We start from the raw sequence: 16,169 nt of genomic DNA on the forward strand, positions 1-16,169 counted from the left end.
CATCTGTGGAATAAATGAGCTCTAAAAGTTTACTGTTGTTGGGCCGGCCCAGTGGCGCACTGGATAGTGCACTGCTTGGGAAGCGCGGCGGCGCTCCCGCCCGAGGGTTCGGATCCCACATACAGACCGGTTCCCGCTCACTGGCTGAGCGAGGCGCGGGAGCAACACCGAGGGTTGCAATGCCGTTGCCGGTCCCCGGTCCGGTATGGGGGCAACACTGAGGGTTGCGATCCGTTGCCGGACACGGAAAAAGACAAAAAAAGACCAAAAAAAAAAAAAAAGACAAAAAGGAAAAAATAAATAAATAAATAAAGTTTGTTTGTTTGCTAGCCCCCCCATATGAGTGAGAACATGCAGTATTCCTCTTTCTGTGCCTGACTTGTTCCACTTATTGTCTTCCAGGCTCATCCACGTTGCCACAAATGACAATATTTCATTCTTTCTTATGGCTGTATAGTATTTCCTTGTGTATACATACCACATTTTCTCTATCCATGCACATGTCAAAGGACACCTAAGTTGATTCCATATCTTGGCTATTGTGAACAGTGCTGCAATAAACACACAGGTATGGATCTCTCTCTAGTATGCTAATTTCCTTTCCTTTGGATAAATACCCAGCAGTGGGATACCTGGATCATACGATAGTTCTACTTCTAGTTTTTTGAGGAATCTCCATGCAGTTTTCCATAACAGCTGTACTAATTTACAATCCTGCCAACAGAGTATATACAAGTTCCTCTTTGTCTGTATCCTCACCAGCATTTGTTACTTTTTGTCTTTTTGATAATAGCCACTCTAACTGGGGTGAGATAATATCTCACTATGGCTTTGATTTGCATTTCCCTGATGATTAGTGGTACTGAGCATTTTTTCATAGACTGGGTGTCCATTTGTATGTCTTCTTTTGAGAAATGTCTATTGAGGTCATTTGCCCATTTTGTAATTGGATTATTTGTGGGGTTTTTTGTTTTTGTTTTTTTGTTTTTTTTTTCTGTTAAGTTCCTTATATATTCTGCATATTAGTTCCTTATCACATATTTTCTTCCACTGTACTGTATGCCTCTTTGCTCTGTTGATTTCTTTGTGTTTGTTTGTTTGTTGCTGTTCAGAAGCTTTTTACTTTTATGTAATCCCATTTGTCTTTTTTGCTTTTGTTGCCTGTCCTTTAAAGGTCTTCTCCATAAAATTTTTGCCCAGACCAATGTCTTCGAGTGTTTCCCTTATGTTTTCTTCCAGTAGTTTTATAATTTCAAGTCTTACATTTAAATCTTTAAGCCATTTTGAGCTGACTTCAGGATATGGTGAAAGACGAGGATCTAGTTTCTTTCTTCTGCATATAGATATCCAGTTTTCCCAGCCCCATCTAATGAAGAGGTTGTTCTTTCCCCATTGTATGTTCTTGACCCCTTTGTCAAAAATCAGTCAGCTATAGACATGAGGACTTATTCCTAGGTTCTCTATTTTGTTTCATTGGTCCATATACCTGTTTTTATGCCAATACCTTGCTGTTTTGATTACTATATGTTTGTAATAAGTTTTGAAATCAGGTAGAGTATTCCCTCCAGCTTTGTTCTTTTTGCTCAGAACTGATTTGGCTATTTGGAGTTTTGTGTTGTTACACATGAATTTTAGGATTGCTTTGTCTATTTCTGTGAAGAATGTCATTAGTATTTTGAGAGGGGTTGTGTTGAATCTGTAGGTCACTTTGGGTAGTATGGTCATTTTGATGATATGAATTCTTCTGATCCATGAGCATGGAATGTCTTTCCATTTTTTTGTGCCCCTTTTAATTCTTTAATCAGTGTTTTGTAGTTTTCACCATAGAGATCTTTCATCTCCTTGGTTAAATTTATTCCTAGGTGTTTTTGGTTTTTAGTAGCTATTGTAAATGAGACTGCTTTCTTGATTTCTTTTTCACCTAGTTTGTTGTTGGTGTATAGAAATGCCACTGATTTGTGTGTGTTGATTTTTGTATCTGGCAAATTTACTGGATACATTTATCAATCCTAAGACTTTTTTGGTGGAGTCTTTAGGTTTTCCTACACATAAGATCACATCATCTGCAAACAGGAACAATTTGACTTTCTCTTTTCCAATTTAGATGCCCTTTTTTTCTTTCCTTTACCTAATTGCTCTGGTGAGAACTTCCAGTACTATGTTAAATAAGAGTGGGGAAAGTGGGCATCCTTGTCTTATTCATGTTCCCAAGTAAAAGCTTTCAACTTTTTCCTGTTCAATATGTTAGCTGTGGGCTTGTCATGTATGGCCTTTATTGTGTTGAGACACTTTCCTTCTGTACCTAAGAAACTTTGAGAGTTTTTACAATGAAAGGATGCTGAGGTTTATCAAATGCTTTTTCTGCATCTATTGAGATGACCATATGGCTTTCATCCTTGATTACGTTGATGTGGTGTGTCACATTTACTGATTTGCATATGTTGAACCATCCTTGCATCCTTGGGATAAATCCCACTTGATCATGGCGTATAATCTTTTTGATGTGCTCCTGGATTTGGTTTACTCATATTCTGTTGAGAATTTTTGCATCTATGTTCATCAGGGATATTGGCCCACAGTTTTCTTTGCTTGTTGTATAGTTGTCTGACAAGGTGATGCTGGTCTCACTGAATGAGTTTTGGAGAATACTCTCTGCCTCAATTTTTTTTAATTATTTGAGAAGAAATTGGCATTAATTCTTCTTTAAAAGTTTGGTAGAATTTAGCAGTGAAGCCATTCAGTCCTGGGCTTGTCTTTGCTGGGAGGCTACTGATTACTGATTCAATGTTGTTATTCGTTATTGGTTGATTCTGGTTTTCTATTTCTTCTCAGTTCAGTCTTGGTAGGCTGTATATGTCCAGAAATTTGTCCATTTCCTCCAGATTTTCCAATTTGTTTCTGTATAGTTGTTCATAACAGTCTCTAATGGTTCTTTGGATTTCTGTGGTGTCAGATGTAATGTCTCCTTTTTCACTTCTGATTTTCATTATTTGGGTCTTCTCTCTTTTTTTCTTAACCTAGCTAATAGTTTGTCAATTTTGTTTATCTTTTCAAAAAACCAACTTTCCATTTCGTTGATCTTTTGTACCATTTTTCTTGTTTCTATTTCATTTATTTCGGCTCTGATCTTTATTAATTCTTTTCGTTGACTAACTTGGGGTTTGGGTTGTTCTTGATTTTCTAGTTCTTTGAGGTGCAACATAGGTTATTTGAAATCTATCTACTTTTTTGATATAAGCACTTATTGCAATAAACTTCCCTGTTAGTATTGTTTTGGTAAGTTGCGCTTCTGCTTTCATTTTTTCGTTTTGTTTTTTAATTTTTTTTTTAAATATATAATATTTATTGGATTTCTATAATTACATAAAGAACACAAGAACAAGTCTGAAAAATACAAAAACAATACAAAGAAGAAAGTAAAAACCACCCATAAACTGACAATTAAAAGATAATTACTACTAACAGTTTGGTATACAATATTAAATTTCTTGACTTTAACAACTGTGCTTGGTTATGTAAAAAAACGCACACAGATTTTTAAGGGTTAAAAGTATTAAGGGATTAATGGACATGATGTCTGAAACCCATGCTCAAATAATTCCTCACCCCTCAAAATATATTTAGGTAGAAATAAAAATATATTTAGGTAGAAACAGAATGATATAGCAGGTATAATAAACATTTAAAAATAGATGAATCTGAGTTAAGTTCTTTGTACTATTCTTATAAATTTTCTGCAAGCTAAAAATTACTCCAAAGTTAAAAATTTAAGAAATTAATTTTAAAATTCTAATTTCTTATAGTGTCTTTACTTGCCACATGCAGCACAGTAACATCATATGCACATACATAATCTAGCAATGTTTATACTCAGCTTTTCATTTTTTGCAATAGTAGACAAAGTAAAAGTCAGTTTTAGCTCTTTCCTATCATTCTACTAGAGCTATGAGAAAAGAGGTTATTTTCTGGAAATAAATTAATTTTAATACATTAATTAAAACCTGCTCTCAATCAGGATTATTAATGGGATTAGAAAGTACAAATGGAAAACACATTAATGATTATAAAAGCACATCCCTAATTTTTTCTTTTTGTTTTCTTTTAAACTAAACAAATCTCCAAAATGGTCAATGGCATAATTTTTCAAACTTTATTCAGGGCTTGACTTTACAAGACAAACCTGTGGAATATCTTCAGTTTAAATTTCTCATAAAATTCAATGAAAACACAAAATTGATTGAATCCACTGCATGAGGAAAGTGGATACTGCTAACATATATCACATTTTCTCATATTCTCTATTTTCTTCAACCAGCATCCTGCCAGATTAATAAATCTTTATTATCCAAAGTAAGAAAAATAATTCAATCATCTCTTACCTCCCCTACAAATAAAGACTTTACATTGCACATAAAAAAGGGCAAGTTTCTGACTTTATATATTAGCATTCTTCTGCCGCAACAGACAATTGCTACAAACCAGACCCTTCTATGTCTATATCAACCATCTATTCCAAATATATGACAGACCTTCATAAATGGTTCTTTAATGAGAACATTCAAAAATAATTTTTTGAAAGTGTACAATAGCACTTCATTTAACCAGTATCTTTTGCAATGTAAAAATTCACATAAGAGAATTTTGAATTCTGAAATTTACAACTTGAAGTGCCGAAATTTTTTAAACACAAAACGGTTTAGACCAAAACTTTAGTTGTAATATGTATCACTCAATGTCTCACTCTTAAACAGATTATTCTTAATCCCTGATAGTGTTATAATTATGAATACATTATTTTAATGAGCAACACAAAGGGGCCTACTTGAATGGTTACGGCTGCCTTGCCTTTATGCTGCATAGGCCCATAATGCTATGTTTTTTTACTTTCTGTGCATGTGCATTACATTCATGACTTCTGGCTGCCTTTTTAATTTATGTCTGCAGTAATTTCTGCTTTGTCTATGTGGCTGTCCCTCACAGTCCCTTCATCCTTTCTAATAAAATGGATCACACCACTTATAGGTGTTTAAAAAATTAAATTAGCTAAATTGTGCACAAAATAAGATCACCTACGCATTGGAGATCTGAGTTGTAGCCCTGGCTCTATCTCTGCGCAACCTTTAAGTTCATAGTCTCTTTGAACATTTGTTTTATCATCTCTAACCATGTCCTACCCATATCAAACAGCCAATGGGTTACTGAATTTGAAAGCTCTTGGTTAAGTGAAAAGTACTAAAAACAATCATCAATTTTTTTGTGTGATGCTGGTTATTTAAAAAGCTCATAAGCTTTATGACACTAACTAGAAACATTTTGTAATTTTGGGTTTAGAGCTATAGTTCTAGGTGATCAGCTGTGTTCCTGCAAATCAAATATGTGACCTATAGATAGGTAAGACAGAATTTAAAACAGGTACATACATTGGATTAAGGAAACTGCAAAAGGATAATGTTTAATTTCTAAGCAGTCTTTATAATATCCAATAAAACAGGCCCATGACACTGATGTTCTTTCTCATCAAGAGAATATTAAACACAAATCTGTAATTAAATTTACAGTCAGTGTTTAGAACAGCAGAGGATATTTAAATACACAGCTAAGTATGAAACTTTCTAAACCTTTGTCATAAAAGATGGAAGACACAGGGAAAATAACTAGAAAATGCCAAACATTTAATCTAATCAACAAATTTCTGTGACAATGAAGATATCGAAAATTTTAACACAAGTAATCATAAATTATTGGTGCTGATCATTCCATTATATTTTTCTGAAAACAGCTTGCCGCTGTCTGAGTAAATCATATTCTGCCTGGGGCTATGTAACTTACCTCGAATTATTTCAGAATCATCTAAAATGACTCATTTTTCTATTAAAATGATGAATGGGCTAAATGAGGTATGTAATAAAATACTGCAGGTTTGTAAACACATTCCTGCTCTCTAGAGAATGGAAGCTTTACTTCACTTGGTAATTCTGCCCTTCGGTATTTTCAGGAGAAGTCATCCTTAAACTACAGTTAGGAGAGAAAAGAGCAGAGTGAGTCACATTGAAACAAAATGGCAAACGTCTTTGTGGTTAAGGGAATGACCCTAGGGTACACAAAAATAAATGCTGCTGTACTCCCTGCTCCCATCAGCAGGGCACAGTTCAGAACACCAAAAAACACAGAGCATAACTCAGTCCCATTTTGGAATCATATCTAAGCAATAAAAGCAGGAATATACAAAGAAAACTACAAACAGAGCTGGGATATTCAACATTGTGAAGAATTTAATGTCCAATAAAAAAAAAGTAAAGTAGCTCTCACTGCACATGGTATATCACATAGTAAACAATACTGCTATTCAATTTACTACTGAATTCACTAAACCACAGGCCCATGCACAATAGGTTGAAAGCAATTCACACAAGGCTTTACCAGAACTGACAGTTGTGATACTTGATATGAAGACAAACTGGAAAGACTGCTGTTGAACAAAAAGGAGCTCTCTGCCTTACAGTCTCATTCAAAACATAATGTGCAAGATGCTTACTTGAGATTTGTCAGGACTGACAGGCTTGATTATGCTTATGTTAAACTTTTAATTTGTTACAGGTTAAAGCAAACACAGAGGGCCATACTTCTTAGCCTCTTCAGGAAGAAATGAGATTATGATGTCAGTTCAATGAAATTCCAAGGCCCTGATGACAGTTCATTTCAGACCAGGCCATGAAGCAAATATGTTAACAATAAATGCCAGGTCACTGTAAAGAGATGGAATTATAACCAGCCCTTTGCACCTTAGTTACCTATGGATTTTTACTCGGTGCTCTCCATATTTCACCTGGACACCCATAATGACCCAATGATAGGATGTCAATAAGCTATTTATGGCAGGGCTACCACATAAGACATCACTCAACAAGAGTTTCCCCAAGTACGAGAATGAAAATATAACACCACATTCTAAGCAGAGTTTCCCCATAGCTGTCTGTAAATATGACTAACTGCTCTCAAGAACATCAACAGCATTGTACTCAACTGTGCTGTCTTCTCTAATCACTTTATCAACAAGGTCACACAGTCTGAGACAGTTCCTTGGAGACGGGAAACATCAGCAAACTGCAGTCACCTCTACACTGCCCACTGGATAGGCTCCCCAATCTTGACAGTGAAATCTCCACTATCAGAAGAACGCTCAGCCATTCTCTACCTCCAAACCCCTCAAAATCTGGTCAGCATGATTCGGTGCTTCTCTAAGGCTATTTGGCAATCCTAGAAATTTCTGCTAACCTGGATGAAGAAGGTGTTTGACAATGTACGTTTGAAAAATATATGCATCTGGGTTAAGTTTTCAGTATACAAGCAATGTTAAAATTTGTAATCTCAGTCCTATTAATTCTTTGGGCTCTCAACATAAAGCCTGAAACAAAACATGTTTCTCCTTTTCCACTGCAGCAGCAAACATACCTGAAGCTGCCATGCCACTCCACAGAATATCTGATTAACAATCTCTTCATAAGGTTGTGTGCATTCTAGCTGAAAACTGTAATGTTGCCATAAAACACAGTAAGTAGGGACCACACGCAACAACAAACATAAAGGGAGAATATAGGCTACAAACGCTTTGCCCTAGAAACTAGAACGGCCTGCTGAATCCAAACTCACAGGCAGCAAAATAACGCAGCATGCCTCTGCTCTCACCTGTCTTTAGGGATGCTGTCTCTGAATTTCCTGGTAAACTGAGAAATTAACTGAGCAAGAGTTAGAAAAAATGGGACTTGCAGATGGAGCCCAGATCCCACTCTCACCAATAACATTGAGGAAAATATTTTACACCTAAATGGCTCAAATCTCTCCAACATAAAGTGGAAATTCTGTATTTAAATAGTCCTCAAAAGTAAAAGCTCAAAGTCTTTAACTTCAATTTTGTCATTCAAAGCAAATTAATACTCTACATGGATCCAAATAATTGGGGCTTAGTTTTTATGGCAAGAAAAACAGCCTATATAACCACAGGGAAAGCTTTAAAAGAGGTTATAATCAAAGTACTAAATTACACCAAAAAATAGTAAAAAGTTTAAAAAATGTTTTTAAGGGCCGGCCCAGTGGCGCACTGCTACAGTGCACCGCTTGGGAAGCGCAGCAGCGCTCCCCCCGAGGGTTCGGATCCCACATACAGACCGGCCGCTCACTGGCTGAGCGAGGTGCGGGGGCAACACCGAGGGTTGCGATCCCGTTGCCGGTCCCGGTCCGGTACGGGCGCGACACTGAGGGTTGCGATCCGTTGCCGGTCACAAAAAAAGAGACAAAAAGGAAAAAAAAAAATGTTTTTAAGTGCCCAATAAAAGAACCCAGGATAACCACTGTTACTTTACAAGTTCATTCACATGGCTTTTTAATGATATTTAACCCCAAATAATCACTCTTACTCTTCTTTTACAAAGAAATTTTGATCATGAACCATGTTAATCATTTCAAAATTACAACCCCAACTGTATCCTTTGTCCTTGGGTAGAACCTCCCTTATATTTGGGCAGCAGTGGTATCCTTATCCACTTCCTTTAATTTAGTCATTTTCCTCCATACCCCAAATTCAAAACCTTTTCTTCATTTACCATGAAATTTCAACTGTCACAGTTTGAAGCATAAACAAAACAAAGAACTGAAAAGCACGCAGCACAAAATTAATCAATTCTTGATTGCTTCATTGGTGCATTTCAGACAAAAAGGAAACTGGGGATAAAAAGTGACATTTTGGTGAACGTGTCACTTAAATTTGTAAAAATTAAATTTATACACTTGCCCAACCTACTTTTTTAGTGTTATTTTTTTCTAAAGAATGTGAGGTTTTTTACAAATCCAAAAATTATAACACTAGAAGAAAAAAAAAAATCCGAGGTAAGAATGACCTTCCCCACAAATCCAAAACTTAACTGGAGAATCTTCGAGGAAAAGCAACCAGATCTAATTCATCTTTGCATCCTCAGCAACTAATAGTGCCTAGCACATAGTAGGTGTTTAATAAATTTGTGATGGAGGGGAATATAGAAAGTGACCAAAATATCTAATTATCTGACTGATGTTGTCACCAAGAGCTGAAGAAAACAATTAGTGCAATATCTGAGGCCAGGACCTTCCCCAATCCTACACTGAGGTCATACTTCTATATATACTTAACCCAGGATATTTAAGTTGATTGCTAATTCTATTCAAAATGACACAGAGTTGCTGATATTAGAAACTTTGTCGTTAGCCTTGATGCTTCTCTCAAACCTTCAAACCTAAAATATTTCTTACATCTCTTCTTCTCTCTGCAGCCCCTTAGGCACCACCTGTTCTCACTTGGATTAGTGCAAGTCTTTATAACTGGCCTCTGTGCTTCCAGTCATTTCCTCCTCTCTTCCATCCTGCACACTTCACTAGAGTGAGGTATCAAAATGCCTTTCTAACCATTTCATTACTCTAAATATTTCATTACTCTCCTTCAACCTTTCCTACATATCTAATCCAAGGTTCTTTCCAGGTCCCCCAACTGCTTCTGCCTCATCCCTCAACTCCCCTTGCCCTGTACTTAGCCCTCAGCAGCTCGGTAGTATCTCAGCAACCGCATGGTCCATGCTTTTACCCACAATACCCTACAGGCTGTAGCACCCTTACTCCTCACCCGGTGGGGATATAAGTCCTACTCACAGTGCAAGGTTCAGCTCAGGCATCACTTCCCTAGAAAAATTATTTATTCTTCCCCACTTCCTCCCTCTTGTTTCCAGGGCTTGAGTAGATTTCCTTATTCATTTATTCAATCAACAAATATTTACTGATTGCTTACTGTTTGCCTGGCACTGGCATATATTAGGCACTCATATGTGTCAAACAAATGAAAGCAGGTATAACAATGAGTTAAAAGGAAGACAAAGTCCCCACTTTCAAAAAAGTAAGAATTCTCACAAGACTGTAAGAAGCATGGCTCTACCTCAGATTTAGCACTTTTAAACATTATTTTTAATGTATCTGTCTCCCACGTTATACTGTGAATTCCTTAAGGATGGAATTTTGTCTTTTTCATTTATAAGTCATTAGTACCTAGCAAAGTACTTTTCATACAGTAAGCACTCAATAAAACACCTGTCCAAAGAGTGAAGGAAACTCTCATATTTGAATTTATATGCTCCAGAATATTTAAGTAAATATTGCCTTAAGTAAGTAAATTGAGGTTTCCTTTAAAGTTTAGATGTAAAAAAAATATATATATATACTACATAGCTCTGTAGTGATAAGAAATGACTAATGTTAAATCAGCATATTTTAATAAGATAGAAAAAAAAGAGTGAATCAAAAATTTAATTAGCATTTTAAAAAGAAATCAAATATAATTGCAAAGTCAAAAAACCCAACCCACTACTCTTTAATTTAAAAAAAAAAAAAAAAAAAACACTAATGACATAGTAAATATTAGATTACATGTACACGATCTTAAAGATACACAAAATGTCAAGTTGCATTAGCTTTACAGGTTTCCTGGTCCTGTCCTTTTAATTAGTCTCCATCCTATACGGTGATACTTTCCTGCTCTTAAGAAGCATACCATTAATGAGAATTTCACTTAACATTTTCATACAGGTAAAATCATCAGTGAACTGCTTCCCCAAGACCTCTGGATAAAATCAGCTGATTAAACACTGGCAGCAATCAGCACAACGTAGAGAAAGAGGCTGATATATTCTTCTAGAATCTGGAGTGGAATTAACAGCTTCCCCAGCTAAAGTAATTCATCCAAGAGGAAAGTTTTGATCTGATCCTATTTTAAAACTTCAACAACAGGGCCATCATGACTTTGCCCTTCAAAGAGCTTCAATAAAGCTAGATGCTAAAATAACTGTGGGAAGAAAAGCCTAGACTCATATCCGAGGAGACAGCAATCTAAATGTCAACTGTTAGAGAGCAGGGAATATTGGGCGAGTAGGGGTAGTTTTATTTCACAGTACCAACATCACATCAGGCACCCCACCTCCCAATCTTGTTCTCCTGAAAGACAATTTTTTAATTACTTTAAATGTGTAAAACTCAACCTTTACTTTCTTATAGGCTGCAACATTTGGTTTCTAAATAAAGATGAACAAACCAATGTTTGGCCATCACTCAAAGAGCCTCACATATTAGAGTTAACAATGGCAGCAATAGGGCCCCAACACTCAGAGCAGAACAATGCTAACATTTTGGGGGTGACCCTCACATGAATCACAGGTTCTGAAGACGCACAACTCTCCAGCTGGGGATCAAGAGGCTAAGGTACATCAGCAGACTCACAATCACTTTCTATACCACATAAGTCTGTTTTTAAAAGGGTGTAGGATGCAGAATCTGAAAACCTGTATGGAGTACATACATGGGGGGAATGGGATGCACAAAGAGCTTTGTACCTCCGAACATTAATGATTGGTGACAATAATATTTATTTCCTTAGTAATTTTTATATTTTCCAAATTTTCTCTAATATCCTTGCATTATTTTAATTATTAGGGAGAAAGAAATCTATACCACATAGTCTACATGTTTTAAAATTCAAAGGTTATTGTAAGAACTATACAAAAGTATGTACAAAGTTTTCTATGTTTGGAGAAATACATTTACACACACAAATATAAAATGCTTTATACAAACTTGGTGGGATGTGAAAAGGAATACAAAAACAATAAACCAGAATATTAATGGTAATTATCTCTGGATAGTGGTACTTCGAGTGATTTTAACATTTTTTGTAATTATATTCTGATCTTTTTTTTTTTTTTTTCTCTTTTTGTCTTTTTTCGTGACCGGCAACGGATCGCAACCCTCAGTGTCGCGCCCGCACCAGACCGGGACCGGCCACGGGATCGCAACCCTCGGTGTTGCCCCCACACCTCGCTCAGCCAGTGAGCGGCCGGTCTGTATGTGGGATCCGAACCCTCGGCGGGAGCGCCGCTGCACTTCCCAAGCGGCGCACTGTAGCAGTGCGCCACCGGGCCGGCCCCTATATTCTGATCTTTTTTTTTTTTTTTCTCTTTTTGTCTTTTTTCGTGACCGGCAACGGATCGCAACCCTCAGTGTCGCGCCCGCACCAGACCGGGACCGGCCACGGGATCGCAACCCTCGGTGTTGCCCCCACACCTCGCTCAGCCAGTGAGCGGCCGGTCTGTATGTGGGATCCGAACCCTCGGCGGGAGCGCCGCTGCACTTCCCAAGCGGCGCACTGTAGCAGTGCGCCACCGGGCCGGCCCCTATATTCTGATCTTTATCCAATGAATATGTATAGCTTCTATAATAATAAGTAATGACAAAAAAGAATTTGATAAATAACATGCGATTTATCAGGTACATAACTTGCTATAAGCAGTCATATTACTGTGGCCACTGTATATACCACTGAAATGTCTGAGAACACTCAAGCCAAGAAGAAACCCTTTGAATCAGCTATCACCCTACTATATAAATTCTACTTTTATTCTGTAAGTGCTTTGAGGGCTCTATTTGGCCAATACTATGACAGATGCTAAAATTCAGAAGTTCTGAGTACTGCAATTTGCCATCTATACCACACAACCCTAAAATCAGTAAAGAAGAGATCTACAAAGCATAATGTACAAACACCAGTTTCTTATGTTAAACAGCTAAACAAAAAAAATAAAATCAGACAATAGACAAGATTTATTAAGTAAAAAGCAAAAATAAGATAATGATATGCTGTTCCAACTATGCCATATTACATATTCTGGTTATTGTTGTACTTCCACATTTTTTGTGAAAACTTTCCTCTTCTTATGCCTTGCCGTGTGCACATGCATGTATGTTTTTAATGAGTTTTTGAGTCTTGCTTTTCTCCAAGAACTAAGAGAAAAAGGCAATGTGTCCAAATTCAGGTGAAGAGAGGTAGAGGAAAGAGAGCTTCAAGGATGAGATGAAAAAGGGCCAAAGCTAGAGACAAAGAAAAACGCCAGTCAAGAATTCTAATCACTGGACACTAAGAATTTTGCTCCACCACCTTCCTCAAAAATGAACATTTTAACCTTCTCCAGTCCATACTTAGCCTTCAACTTGGGAGACTTTAATATATATGGAAATGACCTTTCAACTCACTGGCCTGACATTTTGCCGACTTCGTCAAAAAACCTCTCAGTTTAGAGGCAGAGCAGATGTAATCAACGGAATTACTCAACACTGAACACCTTTAACTCTTACATTAGTCCCCTTTCACCATGACTGACTTTCCTCCCATCTCTCGTATTACCCCAGTTCCACTCAAATGTGTGTGTGATCCTCATGGCAGTTGCCAACAAGCCCACCAACATTCCTCTCTTAATCTATCTATAACCTCTGTTCTTGCTTCACTATCTACCCACACAGTCTGGACCCCGGATGAGTCACTGAAGAAATGGATTCACGACAGATTGACATCCTTTTATTTTCTCTATTTGGCTCTGGTCATAGGCTAGCCTCTCAAAGAAATGACTGAAGTAAAGAGTAGAAGAGACAGAAACTGACCCTTGCCTTATAAAGGTGTAAAGATTCCCAATTGCCTGCTGACCTAGGAACATCTCCATCACTCTCACGTTCCAAGTTCTCCACTATATGATCTCATTTTCCCTCTCCAATTAGTTCCCAGCTGTAGGTTCTGAGAAGTTACATCTGGGTTTCCAGGAAGGCCAAAGTAGAGGCTGAGCAGTCAGAACTCGAGGCTTCAACCACAGCATTTCCATTTTTATCTAACAATGGGACATCATTTAATAAAGTATGTTGAATACAGAAGACAGAACATTATTCGGCCACTGAAAACTACATTTCAGAATAATGTTCAGTGATATAGGAAAATGTTCATGATGATTAATGCTATATATAGCATTATCCTAATTCTTACATAGTAGACCTAGAAAAAAATGTCTAAAGGGAAACACACGCAGTGTAAATTATGATTATGTCAGAAAGACAGACCTATGGGTGCCTTTTAAATTTTTTTCTATTAATAACTCTTTTTAAAAAAAACTTGCTAGGGCCAGCCCATGGCTCACTTAGGAGAGCGTGGTGCTGACAACACCAAGTCAAGGATTAAGATCCCCTTACCGGTCATCTTTTTAAAAAAAAACTCACTTATGTAACCTTGTTTAAAAACTTTTAATTTTAGTTAAAAAAAAAAAGTATTTGTTCTCTTAAAAAAGATTGTTCCCAAAGGCCCTTGCTCTGTATTTTCCCGTTTCTAAAGCCCAGGAAGTGATTGATTCAACCTTCTTCACCTTTGCTGGTGTTCTCCCAGACTAACATCTGGTAGTTTTCAGCAGGGAGAGAAAGAAGGCCACGCTGCTGGCCTCAGAGGTTTCAAACATAATAAAACCAAAAGCAAGGGAGAAACAAACAACATTCCATTCCTTCAGGCATGACACAGGTACACGTATCTGTGTGCTGGTCTTTAATTCAATACTTCTAAAGTAACCTGCCTTAAAGTCCTTCATGGTTAATCTTAACAAATTACCAGCTACTTGTGAAAGGCAAAAATCAAGACAATCTAAGCAAAGACAACATGAACATATATTATCAACTCTAAAAGTTGGCACGCAGTACTCAGCTTTTCCCAAACATTAGTGATTTCCTCATAGGCAAGACATTTCTACTAAATCTTTAATACCCACCAGGTGCTTTGCCTTAGAGCGTTCCTCCTCACTTGATATCCTCTCTCGAAGGATAGCTCTGGTTAACTGCTCGTTAGCAGCAGCCCTCTCTCGCTCCAGCTCTTTGCCTTGCTTTAGTCTGAAAAGACAAAAAAAGTCAAACTTAGAAAAAATATTTTATTAGCTGACATTATTTTGGTTAAATGAAATAATTAAATAAAAAGATAAAAACATACAGCCATACGTGTCAATATCTGAAATCATCTTGGCCCATAATTTATCAAAAGCAGATAAATTAATCCCCATGCAGCCTTTATCCAAGCATTTAAAATAAAAGAATTCAAAAACATGAAGAAGCTTTTTAATTTGGCTGCCAAACATTTCTGAGTTTCACAAAGTTCTTATGGAAAAGTGGCATCTGCCCACCTAAAAATTCCATACCTGGTACATCTATCCACCTCTAGAAATTGAAGTAATAAAACTTATTAAGACATGTGAAAAATATTTGAAGATAACCACATCTTCCCTTCAAAACTGACTAAACTATTTATTCAGTAAATAGTTTACACCAGGCACTGTACTAGGCATTAAGGACACAGTGGTAAGCCAGAAGGGCAGGTCCCTGCGCTTGTGGATCTTAAATTACAACAGGGAAGGCAGACATTTGAGAACTAACAACACAATAAAGATGTCTTTCTTCCCAGTATATCACCCCCATTTCCCAGCAATCCTTTGTGGCTACATCTTTCAACAGCAGGGCTCCATCGCTTCTGGAATGATTCCAACTTGTCCCTTCGCTCCAAACTAAATCTAACAACCCAGACATGGTCTAGCAAAATAAGACAGCACATCCTTACCTCCCTGGATCATCACACAATACTAATTCTATTAAGGAAGCAAAAGATTGCATTAGGTTTATCAGTAGCATCATCACACAATTAGATCATATTAAGTTACAATCCACTAAAACCCTTAACTGATAAAGATAAATAACTTTGGCACCAATTTTTGCCATAGTGCCTGGCACATAAAGGCATTCAGTGAATACTGAATGAAAGAACATTTCAGTCTGATTTCAGGGACAAAGGCTTTCTGATTACCTTTTCTTCTTGGAGAAAATAACCCCTCCATACCATCATATTCCCAAAGGTATAAGCTATACTTTAAAAAGAAAAGGTAAAATTGTTATGTTGGTGTTAAGTCAAATGCTGAGTGAAATCTACTTTGTAAGTGTGAATGATGAGCACCAAATTCTACTCAGTACTAACCTATCAAATTTTAGTTTTAAAAAGATTCTTGAGAAGAACTAAAGAAGATTTTTAAAACTTGTTACTATTTTTAAATTGTCACACCATCCTCATACTCTGGAATTCTCAGAAATCAATTATAGCAACAACAACAAAAAAAATCACCTTGTAAATATGTATGTTCCAACGTTATAATGCTTTACCTCTAAAAATTAAACTTGTGTTGTTTTGTGTCTTAAATAAAGAATACTAACAGAAACAAATTTCAACCTGCACTATGAAATTCTCTAATGCAAAAGTAACC

General features: G+C 36.8%; 1 protein-coding gene across 4 annotated transcripts in view; it reads right to left on the reverse strand.

The window, feature by feature from the left end:
• Window positions 1-16,169, reverse strand: part of CHCHD3 (coiled-coil-helix-coiled-coil-helix domain containing 3) — a 293,112-nt gene that overhangs the window by 168,495 nt on the left and 108,448 nt on the right. For all 4 annotated transcript variants that reach the window (XM_008574436.1, XM_008574435.1, XM_008574434.1 and 1 more), the window contains one exon: window positions 14,640-14,757. In XM_008574436.1, the coding sequence (XP_008572658.1) occupies window positions 14,640-14,757 (118 nt within the window). The remainder of the gene's footprint in view (window positions 1-14,639; window positions 14,758-16,169) is intronic.

The sequence above is a fragment of the Galeopterus variegatus genome, unplaced genomic scaffold, assembly GCF_000696425.1.
Source record: "Galeopterus variegatus unplaced genomic scaffold, G_variegatus-3.0.2 Scaffold1048, whole genome shotgun sequence".
Taxonomy (NCBI): domain Eukaryota; kingdom Metazoa; phylum Chordata; class Mammalia; order Dermoptera; family Cynocephalidae; genus Galeopterus; species Galeopterus variegatus.